At 48.0% G+C, this 13372-nt stretch overlaps 1 protein-coding gene across 1 annotated transcript in view; it reads right to left on the bottom strand.

The window, feature by feature from the left end:
- Positions 1-13372, bottom strand: part of GRIN2A (glutamate ionotropic receptor NMDA type subunit 2A) — a 369848-nt gene that overhangs the window by 150203 nt on the left and 206273 nt on the right. The window contains exon 4 of the mRNA XM_034670381.1: positions 2538-3130. Coding sequence (XP_034526272.1) covers positions 2538-3130 — 593 coding nt within the window. The remainder of the gene's footprint in view (positions 1-2537; positions 3131-13372) is intronic.

Genomic DNA, 13372 nt, shown 5'->3' with positions numbered 1-13372 from the left:
ACCATGACCGCGGGCGAGTGTCGTGAGGGCCAGTGCCAGTGCCATCTCCCAGCCTCACACACAAGGGGAACATCGCCAGCACCCCACGGATGGAGAGATGTTTCACGAAACACCAGGCAGTGGGTGACGGCTTACCCCACTTGATGCATTGCTACTCTGGGGTTGAAACACCATCTATGAAATTGCTGCATTCAAAGCATAACTCCTAGAAATAGCTTGACAGCATTTCATGGCAGAAATTTGTGGGGTTTTTTTTAATGGAATTCAGGGTGGTCACTGAAAGGAGCTCTGCATGTCTTGACAATTATCCTTCTCAAATTCCTTTTCCTGTATATATTATATCTCAATTGCCCTACAACTGAGTTATGTTTTCATCAGAATTATACATTTGCGAATATTCCAGCTGAAGGGCACTTCTCACGGGAAGGAAGCATTCATTAGCCCAGCCCTTGTCACTGGGCTGACAGCAATCCTGCCTCCAGAAGAGCTTTCCACGCCTCAAACGGAATCATTGGAGTTCCTTCCTGATATTTAGACAATTATTTAAAACGCTGGAAGTGGTAGTGTAGAAAGAGGATCCCTAAGGAGGGAATGAGGAGAGGGGAAGGGAAAACTGCAAAGGACCACAATTTCTTAATTCAAGAGTTCATTTTTCAGGTGTATTCCGATTTTAAAGAGGCATAATAATCCTTCTACCCGGTCACACACACACACACACACATGCACACACACACGTGTCTCCAGACTCAGCTCAGAGATAATCCCTGAACTGTAGCCGATTTGAAGTCCTGAAACCTTCCAGAGACATTGGAGAGCGACGTGTTACTCTGATGGTAATAAACCCAACCTAGTCCGCTGACTGTAAGTTCTGATGACCAAAAGCCACTTTGCTGATCATTCTGACAGTCATTTAATAGTCACTGGGTGCCAGGCACTGGGCTACGCAGTACTCTTCAAGCATCACCTCATTTCATACTGAGGTCAATCCACTGGACATGGATCTCAGTGTGCGATCCCCAGACCAGCAATATCAGCATCGCCCAGGAACCCGCTGGAATTGCAAGTTCTGGGGGCCCCCAGGGCTACTGCATTACAGACTCTGAGCATGAAGCCCAGCCACCTGTGGTTGAACAAATCACCCTCCAGGGGATTCTGATGCAAGCTCAAGTTTGCAAAGTGCCCCCTGGAGGGAGTAGTGCCATTATCATCACTCTACAAGGAACCACTGAGGCCTAGAAAGGTAAAATGATGGTCCAAGGCATACCGGAAGTGGACAAGAGAAGCCTTGAACCCTGACAAATCTACCTCCAGAGCCCCATCCCTTCATCACAGAGCTACGCTGCTCGTTATCTGAGGAAGGAGCGTGGACTCAATCACCAAACAGCAGGCAAAAGCATGCAAAGTGGGTGCAGGAGTGATCGTTCTAAATGTCAACAGCTGAGCCACAATGAAGGGCCACAAAGAACAATGACATTCTCAGAAACATAAAACTTAAATGCCCACCGAGATAGGAGCAGTTAAATACGTTCCATCCACATGATGGAATATAATGCTGGTTTAAAAGTGGTATTTGCCAAGATTTCCAATGACCTACAAAAATAGGACATAAGAAGGGAAGAAATACAAAGAGATACACACTCACACAGAGGACGGGAGCCCCAGTGTGGGCAGTTTTCCCAAAGTGTAACATGTTGGTGAGGATGTGGGAAGTCTAGTGACTTCACAAGCGGGCTGTGAATACAATTTGGGATAGTTCCTTTGTCGGACATTTGGCAAAGATATTTCAATTTTTAAGTGCATGTGCTCTGTGACCCCAGACTTCTATTTCTTAGAATCCACCCCAGGGAAACACGTGCACGTGTGCGCAGAGACACATGGGATGAGGATCACTGCAGCTTCGTTTGGAATGGGAAAAAATCTGAAACAACCTAGATTTTTATCACTATGGAGACTGGACAAATAAATCATGGTATATCCCTACTGAGAAATACAATCCAGAGGTTGCAAAGAATACACACACATGCCCCCCCCCACAGACATATGTATATCTACACATACATATATAACTACTTACCTTCATACATATGTCAGTGCATATGTATATGTGTAGACATACACACATCTGTGTACATATGTCCATACACGTGTAAATATCTGTATATAAAACCCATATATACACACACACAGGCACACCTGGGATATAGCTATAGATAGAATATGTATAGATAGATACACAGACAGATACATAGGTCTTGAGGGTAGGTTTCCAAGGTATATCGCTGAGTAAAACAAGAAAGTTGCAGAAAACAAAGTATGATGTAAGTTATAAACAAAAGAGGAATCAAGGGGAAGAGAGGAGAGGAGAGCCAAACAGAGAGACTCCCATAAGCACACAGGCCACATTCTCTACTTGTCGTACATGTTTCCAGCAGGGAGCATGGATGTATTGCTCTGAGTTTTTGAACAAACACACAAGCGAATGAGCAAAAGCAAACTCGGGTCCCATTTTGGGAGACAAGCAAAGATTGGCCTCTTACTGGTGTAAAGTGTGCGGTGGGGTCTCCGGCTTCTCCATCTGGCCGTAGCAGCTGGCCTTGGTCTCGGGGATGTAGGAGAACTTCTCCAACATGGAATACGCGGCAGTGGTGAGGATGCCCAGGCCGTCCCGCACCCTCGCCTCCAGGCTGTAGTCCCAGTCATCGTAGGAGACTGAAATGAGTCCGGATGGAAACTCCTTCGGGATGAGCTCTGTGTTCCCAGAAACCAAGCTGGGGATGATCCAGAAGAAATCATAGCCGGTGAGGCCCAGGGAGCGGGCCTCGCTCAGGATGAGGACAGCCTCATCTTTGGAACAGTAGAGCAGGATGACGGAAGAGTGGATCTTCTTCAACTGGACCTGCGTCTTTGCGTCCTCAAAGGAAGTGTCCAAGGTGATCACGTTCTGCATGTCCCAGCCCACAAAGCTGTTGTCCACAGTGGTCTTGATGAAGCTGATGAAGTCCCTGTAGCCAGGGAAGATGGTGGTCACCAGGGAGAAGACATGCCAGTCGTAATCCTGCATGATCTTCAGCATGACCGTGGCTTGTTGCTGGATGGACGCTCCGAACTGGAAGAAGGTTGACGTCGGATCCTGTCAACAGGTGTAAAAAAAAAAAAAAAAAAAAAAGCAAACAGAGGTTGAGCTAGAAGGCAGTTTATATATAACCATCCATCTTTATAGGCTTAAAAACGCCTCCTTAGAAGGGAGGGCAAATACATCACACAGCTATTCATTCACAAACATTCCCAAGCACCTACTATATGCCACACTCTGGAACAGACGCTGCAAATACAGTGAGTATAGAGACCCTGAACTCAGAGCCCGCAGCCTGGCACATGAAGGACATCTGTTATTTCTGCTTCTGGCTTATCCCATTGCCCCCTGCCCTTTGGGGCCCATATGGTTTTAACAAAATGAACTCTATCTGGCCCCAGACTCAGAACTGGAAAATGAAGCCAAGAGAGGCAACATCAGGACACAGACACACAGTCCTGATGGTGCCCTTGGAGCACCCGAGTCTGTTGTGCCTGAAGCCATTTACTCTGGACCTGTGGGTTACGTAAGCCAACAAGTTCCCACAATCGCGTGAGCCAGTCTGAGTAGATTTTCTGTCACTTGGACTCTGGACTGCTGTGTAATAGAAAGTATAATAAATGCTAGCTGGACATCTCTCTCAATGTCTATGGGAATCAACAAATATTTGTTGAACCCCTAACCACGCAGCAACACCGTTTTTAGAACTTGGGGAAACGATATATAAGACGGACGCAGGCATGGTCTCTACCTTCATAGATCTGGTGGGAATTTGAGGAAGAGCAATTTCGAGGGACTAGAGGCTGAGAGAAGCATAAGGGGTGCTGAAGGAGTATCCAGGTGAGGAAGAAGGGAAACGATTGGAGCTTGTACTCAAAGGAGCTTTGCAGATCCATCTCAACTGTTCTAGGAGCCAGAGATGAATGCATCAGTGCTCATGAAGTAGGGGTGATGAGAGGGTGGTGAAGAGCTCGGCAGGAACCCCAACATGTGTGGCCTCCGGGATATGTTCAGAGGCTTAGACCTTATTCAAGCATAAGGGGGAGCTGCTGAATGATCTTACTCTGCAAAGCGATGTGGCAACTTGTGTTGGGTTAAAGGGCCTCTAATAGTTGGGTTGTTTTTTTTTTTTTTAAGATTTTATTTATTTATTTGAGAGAGAAGGGCAGAGAGAAAGAGCATGAGGGGGGAGGAGGGGCAGAGGAAGAGGGAGAAGCAGACCTCCCTGCTGAGCAGGGAGTCCAACATGGGGCTCGATCCCAGGACCCCAAGATCATGACCTGAGCCAAAGGCAGTTGCTTAACTGAGCCACCCAGGCGTCCCCAACGGCCTCTAATAGTCCTAACACCTCTCTACGTCACAATCGGATCATGAGAACAAACGTCCATTTAGAAAAGGCAGGCAATGCACACAGTGGTACAATTCACAAACTACCTTCACTCCCCGTAACTCATGGAATCCCCATGATGGTTCTATGAAGGTAGTGCTGCTGGCAGGGGGAAACGAGGCTGGAAACGAACTCGGGCTCTGGTTCCGCGGCCAGCCCCTTCTCCAAAACACAGCCATCACTGTCTTGGGATCACTGAAGATCTGCAGATAGCAGATGCTTAAACCCTGCTGCTGACTGGCAAGGGGCAAAAATGCCCACTAAACGGAAGACGTGCCTCTGTGTTACAGCACAACACAATCTGACAGGTGCTGAGACAGGCTTTTCTGTCCCGGGAACAAAAAGAATTCTCAAGGAGTCCTTATTAGATAGCGCCACGGTGCTTGCCTTTGCATTCTGTAGTGACCATATGCATTCACCTCAATAGTAGGAATATGGGGGGTGGGGTCCACTCTGTGTGTGTGTGTGTGTGTGTGTGTGTGTGTGTGTGTATCAAGAGTGGACAATTCCCTTTGTCTTTCAAAACAATACTTTGTTGCCATGCATGTCAACCCTTCCAAGAGGTTGGCCAGGTTTTCCTTGTGGGTGCTCACCGAACAAAGTTTTATATGCATGGGCCAAAAGCTATAGTTCTTCGAAATACTTCCTTTTGATGAAATGCATGGGTTTGGGGGATAATTCAAGGGTAGCACGGCTGGAAGGCAGAGAGGAAAAAAAAAAAAAAAACAAACAACACAGGAATAAATGTCTCTGGGCTCCTTCCAACAATACAGTTTTATGAATTTTACCTAATTGAATCAATTAAAGTGGGTAACGGATTTAAAGACTTTGGATAATTATCTTTTTCCCCACAGTAGCTTTTGGAGAAATCCAATATTCTTGGACTGATTAATCATTTTAAATCATGCCTCAACAAGACTCTGGACGGCTCAAGGGCAGGGATCTTGCTGTCCTCATCTGTCTGTCCCCAGAACCTGGCAGAAGGCTCGGCACATGACGCATCAGGCAGTGCAGGACGAGGGAACGCGTGAGTAAATGAATGTGTGAATGAAGTCTAAGAGAAATGTCCTTGGTTTAAACATAAAGCAAAATAGAAGAATTCAGTGTCTGAGATTGTATTTTTTTTGGCTCTTGAATGTCATGTCCAGAAAATAACATCTTTCAACATCACCAACCTACCACTCCTCCATCCAAAGTCTGAAATATACAGAGAGCGAACTTTCCTGATCAGAAAAGGAATTCAGAAGTCCTTTAAGTTCAACAGCTGTCCATAGGACCTCATTAAATACCCCAAACTGCGACCACATGAAGAACCCACCAACGGACCAAGGCTCAGAACTCAAATCTCAAGGCAGTTATATCCATCAGCCTTATGCACTGCCATGTGCTTTCTTGATGGGACTGGGAAGTTCTAAACGTAATTACAAATGATATGTAATAATTCCCGTGGAGCAAAGATGCCTCCGAGGAAGCTGTTGACCAGAGTCACATCAGGACTGCAAAAGGCAACGGGATCAGCATCTTCTTGCTTGCACTGAGCACAGGAGGAATGGAGAAAGACCTCAGGAGGGAAGATGCTAAGGGCACAGTCAGAACCCAATAAAAAGGATCTCTGAGATGATCTGTATGTACACACTTCCTAGGGATAATCGGAATTAGTGGGGAGGTGGAGATCAAGCACGCTGGATGGGGGTGGGGGTGTCTGGGATGCTCCCGCACCCCTGCCCCACGTGCTATGAGCCAGACATTACTGTATCCACAAATCACAGAGCAGAACTGTAAGCAAATGTGTCTTATCTAACTCTCCATGTGGGGAGGAGGGCATGGCTGCATTGTGAACTTCATGAAAGAGAAAGATAATTATAGGGACGGCAGTTCATTAGCCAAGAGCTCGCCTGGCCCAGCCGTCTGTGTAAAAATATGTGCAAGCTCCTTGCCGGTGCCATCCCCACCCCCACCCCGGTCTTGCAGTGCTTTAGTCCAGGCCGAATCTCTCCTATCACTCTCTTCTGATCCCCATTAGTATCTTCCCCAGGATGGACAACTGTGTAAATTCTGGGGTCATGCTGTCTGGGTACCAATACTAATTGTGTGGCCTTGGGGAAAAAAATCACTTCACCTTTCCAGGACTCAGTTTCCACATCTGTACAATGGGTATGGCAATGCCAATAATACTAGTTGACGTGCCTACGAGAGTTGTGTGGCTCAACGCTTTCAATACAGGCAGGGAATCAGGTTCGCCTGCCTTCGAGATTCCAAGCTTCTCAGCCCTGCACTATACTGTTGGTGATGATTGCACTTCCTCATTGAGCTGGAAGGATTCAATGACCTCCTTGTAGAAAAGCATCCAGGGCAGTACCCATCACATATCAAGCACTCAACAAATCGACGTCACAGTTATTTTCCCCGTGGGTCCGGACTCTCAGTGTTTCACATCAGGGGCTTATGCTACCCACCCCCTCAACAGAAGTCACTCCCACTCTGGACTGGAGCACCCCAACAATGCACCCGGGCCACGACTGTCTGATGGAAGTTCCTGGTTGAGCACTGTTTAACCATGCCACTCCCCTCCTCTATGGTCATCAATGGCTCCCCTAGACAATCACATTAAGTACAGACTCTCCATCCTACCCCTTTATGCACACCAGTCACTTTATAGTTGAAACAGCGTGGGCTCCGGGGTCTATCAGACTTGAGTTCAAGTTCTGGCTCTGCATGAACGAACCACATGACTGTGGGTAGATTCTGAAACTTTCTGCATCTGAGTCTCTTTGCCCATAAAATGGGCATAATAAACACCATCCTGGGGGGGGGGGAGCAGGGGCTGCCACGAGGAAGGGCTAAACCGGGATGACAGGCTCATCCATCACCTGTGCCTGACTCCCGACAGTTTAGGGATGCGTCTCCGTGTCCTCAGTCCTCTAGACAACACGGACAGAGCCAGAAACCTAAGGGGATGCTGTCCAGATCTACGGACATGCCAGTGTCACACTGCCCCTCCCCTCTGCAAACCAGCCCACTCACTCTGAGCCCAAGGAGGCCGCACAAAGAGAAGGAACTGTCTTTGCTCACAGTGATGAATCATGCTTTGGAGAGAAACCATCGCTCATGTCCTTCATGGACCTCCCGCAGTTACCCTGCATCACTATCACTTCCACTGGCATCTGAAACTTCAAAACCCATTAGGGACCCAAGGCTCTGCATACCTTCCAGAGGAATGGAAGCGAGAAGGTATTTGCAAAACGTCCCTGCACAGCAAGACTGAAGAGGCTCACGTGTAGCCCTGGATTTTTCAAAGGTATTTTTACGGACTGGCAGGAGGTGATGGAGGAATCTGGCCACACTCCCAGGGCCTGGCACCTGATATGCCACGTGGCCCTCTTTCCAAGGCCCTGAACATTCTTCCCGCTTCCTACCTGAGTAGCAGAGACTGTCTCTCCTGCACTCACCAGCTCCTGCCATCCCTCAGCCTGTCCTTTTCAGATTCTACAGAGCAGTCTCTGACCACCTCTGGCACCGGCTTCCTCGGCAGTGTGCAGCCGGGGGAGCAGAACAGATTTCAGACACCCACTTTGGTTCTGAAGCAAGAGCAGTTCTCTCCCCAGGCTCCCTGCCCTGCTGAAGACAGAACAAACTGTTTTAAACACAGAGCGAGGGAGGCAGGGCGTGTGGGAATCTGGGTGACTGTTCTCCACTCTATGTTTCAGTCCCATCATAAACCAAGGTCCCAGAATGTTCCAGAGCTTGCTAAGTGAGCGTCCAGGATGAGACCTAACTCTGTGGGCATCAAGGCATGATGTCTAATAGGGTCTAATACCAACTTTCATTTCACTTACCCTGGTGAGCCTTGGTGTGTTTCTGCCACTCTTATTGCATATTAACTGAGCTTTTAAATATATTGTATTTCTGCTTTCATGGATGAGAGGAAAACTAAAGGCACCAAACTTGATAAGCCTGAGAATTTAGAAGAACAGCATTTTCACATACATATAAGCTAACTCTGTCCCACTGAAGGATCTCTATCCCATAATCAGCCATTCTACTCCTCCTCCTCCATTACCACCACCATCATCCACCATCATAACATCTACCGCCATCATCTACCATCACCACCACCATAACCCACCGTCACCATCTACCATCATTACCATCCACTACTATCAAGATCCACCACATCTACCATCATCATTCACCACCAACACCTACCATCACTCATCATCTTCCATCATTATGTACCATCACCATTATTATTCACCATCGTCATCCACCACCAGCATCATCATCATCATTACCCACCACCATCATCACCCACCATCATCTCCATCTTCCTACTTCTCCTCCTCCTCATCCACCACTGCCATCATTATTGTCATCCACCGTCATTGTCCATCATCACATCCATCTATCCATCTCCCTTTCCTCCTCATCAGAATTACCATCACCAACACCATGGTCATCATCACAGCTAACATTTACTGGGCATATGCAATATGTAGGACAATGTAGCATGGAGGAAAAAGTCTTATTATCATCCCTGTACTACAGATTTTAAAACTCCAGTTCAGAGAAGGTAACTTGCCTAAACACACACAGCTGGTACATGGCAGGGTCAGGATTCAAGATGAGGCAATCTGAATCCAGAATCTGGGTGCTGAGCTCCTAGAAAACACTGATACCAGGTATGCAGAACAGGAAACAGAAGTGTGTGCGCATTTGTGTTTGTGGCGGGGGGGGGCGGGTGGATAATCACCACTCAGTCATTCTTGAGGCATCCAACTAGAAAAGAAAATGCCCAGAAATAGGAAATGAATGTCAGTGATCTCACATCAACTGGCAATCAGTTGCAGAAGACTGGGGCTAAGAGGGGAAATCGTACCCAGGTTTCATTTCCCAAAAACACATCAGCTCCATCACCCACAAACACAAAATTTCACTCCAGGCAACCTCCATTTATTGGACTGTTTTAGGATTTATATTCTATCGCTCATTTTTCTCCTTTCGGGATAGGAGGGATCTCTTCCCACATTCACTACTGCACTTAACCGCCACAGAAGCTTAGGGGCATCCATTATCTCTTCATTGTCCCAGAGGATTATTTCTTTTGCCTTTCCCTGTTGGACCTGCCCATGTTCCAGACCCTTGGGGGTTCACTCTCAAACAAGAGCGAGAACCTCCTGTACGGAGTCCCTACCCAAGTCCTGTCCCTCTCCCACCCACGTTCCACACTGCTGTTCCAGTTACTTTTTTTAACGTTCAAGCTGGAGCATGATGTCCTCCTCCTTAAATTCTTTTTCAGCAGCTCTCACAACCTTCAGGATAAAGTAAAAACACACACCAGCCCCATCGCATTCTGGACTCAAGCGTTTGGGACTCAGTGTCCATCTCAGTACCTGGGGGGGGGGTCAGGGACTCCACAAACAGGTGAGCTAACGAAGCCAAGTAATGTGTGCCTGGGACGAATGCCGAAGGAAGTCTTCATATTTTACCCCTGTCCATCATTTCCCAAAAGGACATCAGCTCCCTCACCACAAACACAGAATTCCACTCAATGGTCCACTCATTGGACCATTTCATGATTTACGTTCTGTCCCCCATTTTGCTTCTCCCATGAGCCAATCCACCATCATTCTCCTAAAATAACCCAACACCAACCTTCTCTGCTCTCTCCTTCTCTCTCTTCAAATGAGAAGTTTAACCTTAAGCATCTGGTGACTGGGGGGTGCCCCAAAAAACGAGGGTGGCTGCCATGCTCTGAGCTGGAGACCTGGAGAGGCACTCCAGTCTCAACTCCGAGTCTGTGTACTAGGCCCTCAGACTAGGCTGGAGGAGACAGAGATCATCTAAAACAATTTCCAAGAGAAGCTCTATGGCTGAGGATGGAACAAGGAACGGGGCCTCTTAGCCTGACAAGCCTTCCACCTCACCCTGCCTGGGCTTCCAACACAGCACCTACTGGCTGCATGCGACTATTGAAACTTAATTTAAAAGTATTAAATAAAATTAATGATTTGGCTTCTCAGGCACACTAGCCCCATCTCAAAAGCCAGCAGTCTTTAAACTTTAAAGCTCTCCCACCCCCACCAGCCTGACCCCTCAAGATGCCAAGTGACTGGGTCTGGGATGGGGTCCAGGATTTTAAAAATTCCCTGGCTGAATGTAATGTGCAGCCCAGGTTGAAAACGCTAATGTGAGTCTTCAGTATCCAACCCTGTAGCTGTGCTCCCCTGGGGGGATTTCTCGTACCCTCAGATTTCCAGGCTCCAGGCCACTCCCACTGAACCCGAGTCTGTTTAGGAGTTCTAGAATATGTATGTTTTCCAGAATATGCTGATGTCCCGCAGGACTTGGTACTGTGAAGTCCAATTTCTCTATCTTCTAGATGAGGAAATGAAGGCTCCAAAATCTTGAATGCCTTGCTCCAAATTTCACATAAATCAGTGGAGGCCGTAGGAACAGACACAGGGTCCCTCACCCCTAATTCGGTGCTATCTTAATGTGTCATGATGCCATCGAGGGGGAAGCGTTTTCTACACACAGAAACCACAAGGAACGGGGGTTTGTGTAGGAAGAACATGGACTTTGCTGGCAGCCTGAGCAGAATCCGCTTCCTCCTGCAAAGAAATTATTTGACTCGAGTCTCTGTCTGCCCATCTGAAAAATGGGAATGACAGCAGCAGGCACCACCTTGGAGGGCTGCTGTGCACACCTGGGGAGACGAGGCACACAGAGCCCTTGGCACGTAGCAAGGGCTCGGTCAAGTGGAGCTGGCGATGACAGTGGGGAAGGTGGTAGCCTTGACCATCAGGCCCCAGCTCCCGCCTCCATCATGGACTCCTTAGCCCTCCCATCCGAACTCCCAGCCCCGCCACCCCGACAGCTCCCTCCCCAGCCCCGACTTGGGTGCAGCTGCCTAGTCGCTGAGAGGCACGCATGGGGCCTGCTCCTCACGCTAGAATTCTTGAGGGTGGCGCACGATGTCCCTCTGAGTCCTCCTCAGCACCTTGCATGGCACCGGGCCACTGCTTTGGGGACAAAACTGGGGGCATCATTCTGAGTCCACAAGGATGCCAGTGGGTGGAGAGAGAGACTAGTGCTTTATGTATATGAGCAGACCTGTCAGATCTCCTGCTCGAGAAACATTCATCTGTTGATTGCTTTTCATCCACTCAACGAATTTAACAAACTCCAGCTAATGTGCCAGGCATGGTTCCAGGGGAGCGAATGCAGGGAAAGAGCCTACCGAGAGCGAAGGTCCCTGCTCTTACGAAGTTTGCATTCTTAAGAGAGCAGAGAGATAAGAAAGAACGAACTCAACACAGAATAACTTCAAGGAAACCGGATGATGTAATGCTTCGGGAGTGGTGTGGAGAGGGGCACCGCTTTGCAGCAGCTGCTCTGCTACACTGGGGCTGATCAAAAGAATAGGAAGAAATCAGCCAGGCAAAGCGGAGAGGTGGGCCCGCATAAGGAGAAGAAGGAGCAGCATGTGGTAGGAAGGGGTTTGGCAAGTTCAGGGAACAGAGGGAGATCAAAACAGCTGAAGTTTAATGACTGAGGGGGAGAGAGATGAGAGATGAGTTAGGACAGGAAGCAGAGACCATATCGCACAGCGGGTGTCCTGAAGGTCATGGAAAAGGGTCTGATTTAATTCCTAGGTCAGTCTTATTCCAAACAATTCATCTACTAAATGCACTTCCGACAGGGAAGCTAGAAGAGGACCTGGATACTCTGGGGATTTAGGGTTTTACAGGAGCCAGCTCTATTCTTCCCTTTGGAATTCTGACCCGTGCCAAGAGAGGAGCCTACATTGAAGCTTCAGTAAGGCTCATAACTGTTTGCTACATGGTTCAGTCAACTGGTATGCTAACCTCGAACAGTGTGACTAGAATTCCCGTATCAGCCTGGGCATTCCAGACCTAGTCCCAGTTCATCATCCAGACCCAAGCTCTCGCTGTGGCACGTAATGCGGTGCTGGAGGAGAGAACACACACAAATGCACGGAGAGATGTATTCCTTGAGTCCCACTGCAACGAGTTGATGACAGCCCAACACTCTCTACATTCATCAAAACCACACGATGATTGCTGCTCTTGGACCCAGCCCTGCTTTCTAGATCATTAGCAGTCTGACCAAGAAGAGACACCTGGTGAGACGGAGGCTCTTAATTCTATGCAAGTACACGGTGAAGCCCCAAGCTGGCTTCACCTCGCGCTCCATCAACTTGCAGGTGATCGTCTGACTTGAGGCTTCTAAACAGGGTCGTTAGTGATGATGGACTGAGACTGGGTCTAGCCCTTCTCACATAGAAACCCAAAGGGAAATTCTACCTGATCAGAGATCATGGAGTCAGGTCTCCAAGCTGCCGATAAACCCAAGTCCAGGGGATCTTTTTTTTTTTTTTTTTTCCTGCCATCCCAGCTGTGATTGAGCTACTGGCCTTGCTCTATGCACCAGAAACCACCCCTCCTTTTTTTTTTTTTTTTCATATTTGTTTTCTTAGAGAAGCACGAGCCTCTCTGAGACACATCATGGACATTTGTTATTCCAAGCACTGTGCATCCTTTCTTTCTTTCTTGGTAATAGTCAATTTCCATGGAGAGCCATCCTTTCCCCTCTTGTCACCCAAGCCTACTGGCTCATCCAAACCACATGGTGTCAGCCGTGAGTCCAGGGGTAGGAATGTGTCCTAACAGGTCCAATGAGAGTGACTCTCAGGGTTTCTGCAAAAAGTGACTAGGAAAAGACAGGTTCTCTTATTGTTAAACTTGAATTCTGCAAGTATGTTCAGCCAGGGTTTCTGGCAGCCATCGTGCCACCATACACCATCCTGAGAAGGAAACCATCAGAGGCACAGGCAAAGGTGAAAGATAAAGAGTTACCAAGTCTTGATACCCTTGTTGAACACCTTGTTC

This window comes from Ailuropoda melanoleuca, chromosome 10 (genome assembly GCF_002007445.2).
Source record: "Ailuropoda melanoleuca isolate Jingjing chromosome 10, ASM200744v2, whole genome shotgun sequence".
Taxonomy (NCBI): domain Eukaryota; kingdom Metazoa; phylum Chordata; class Mammalia; order Carnivora; family Ursidae; genus Ailuropoda; species Ailuropoda melanoleuca.
This window is presented reverse-complemented; position numbering and strand designations above follow the sequence as displayed.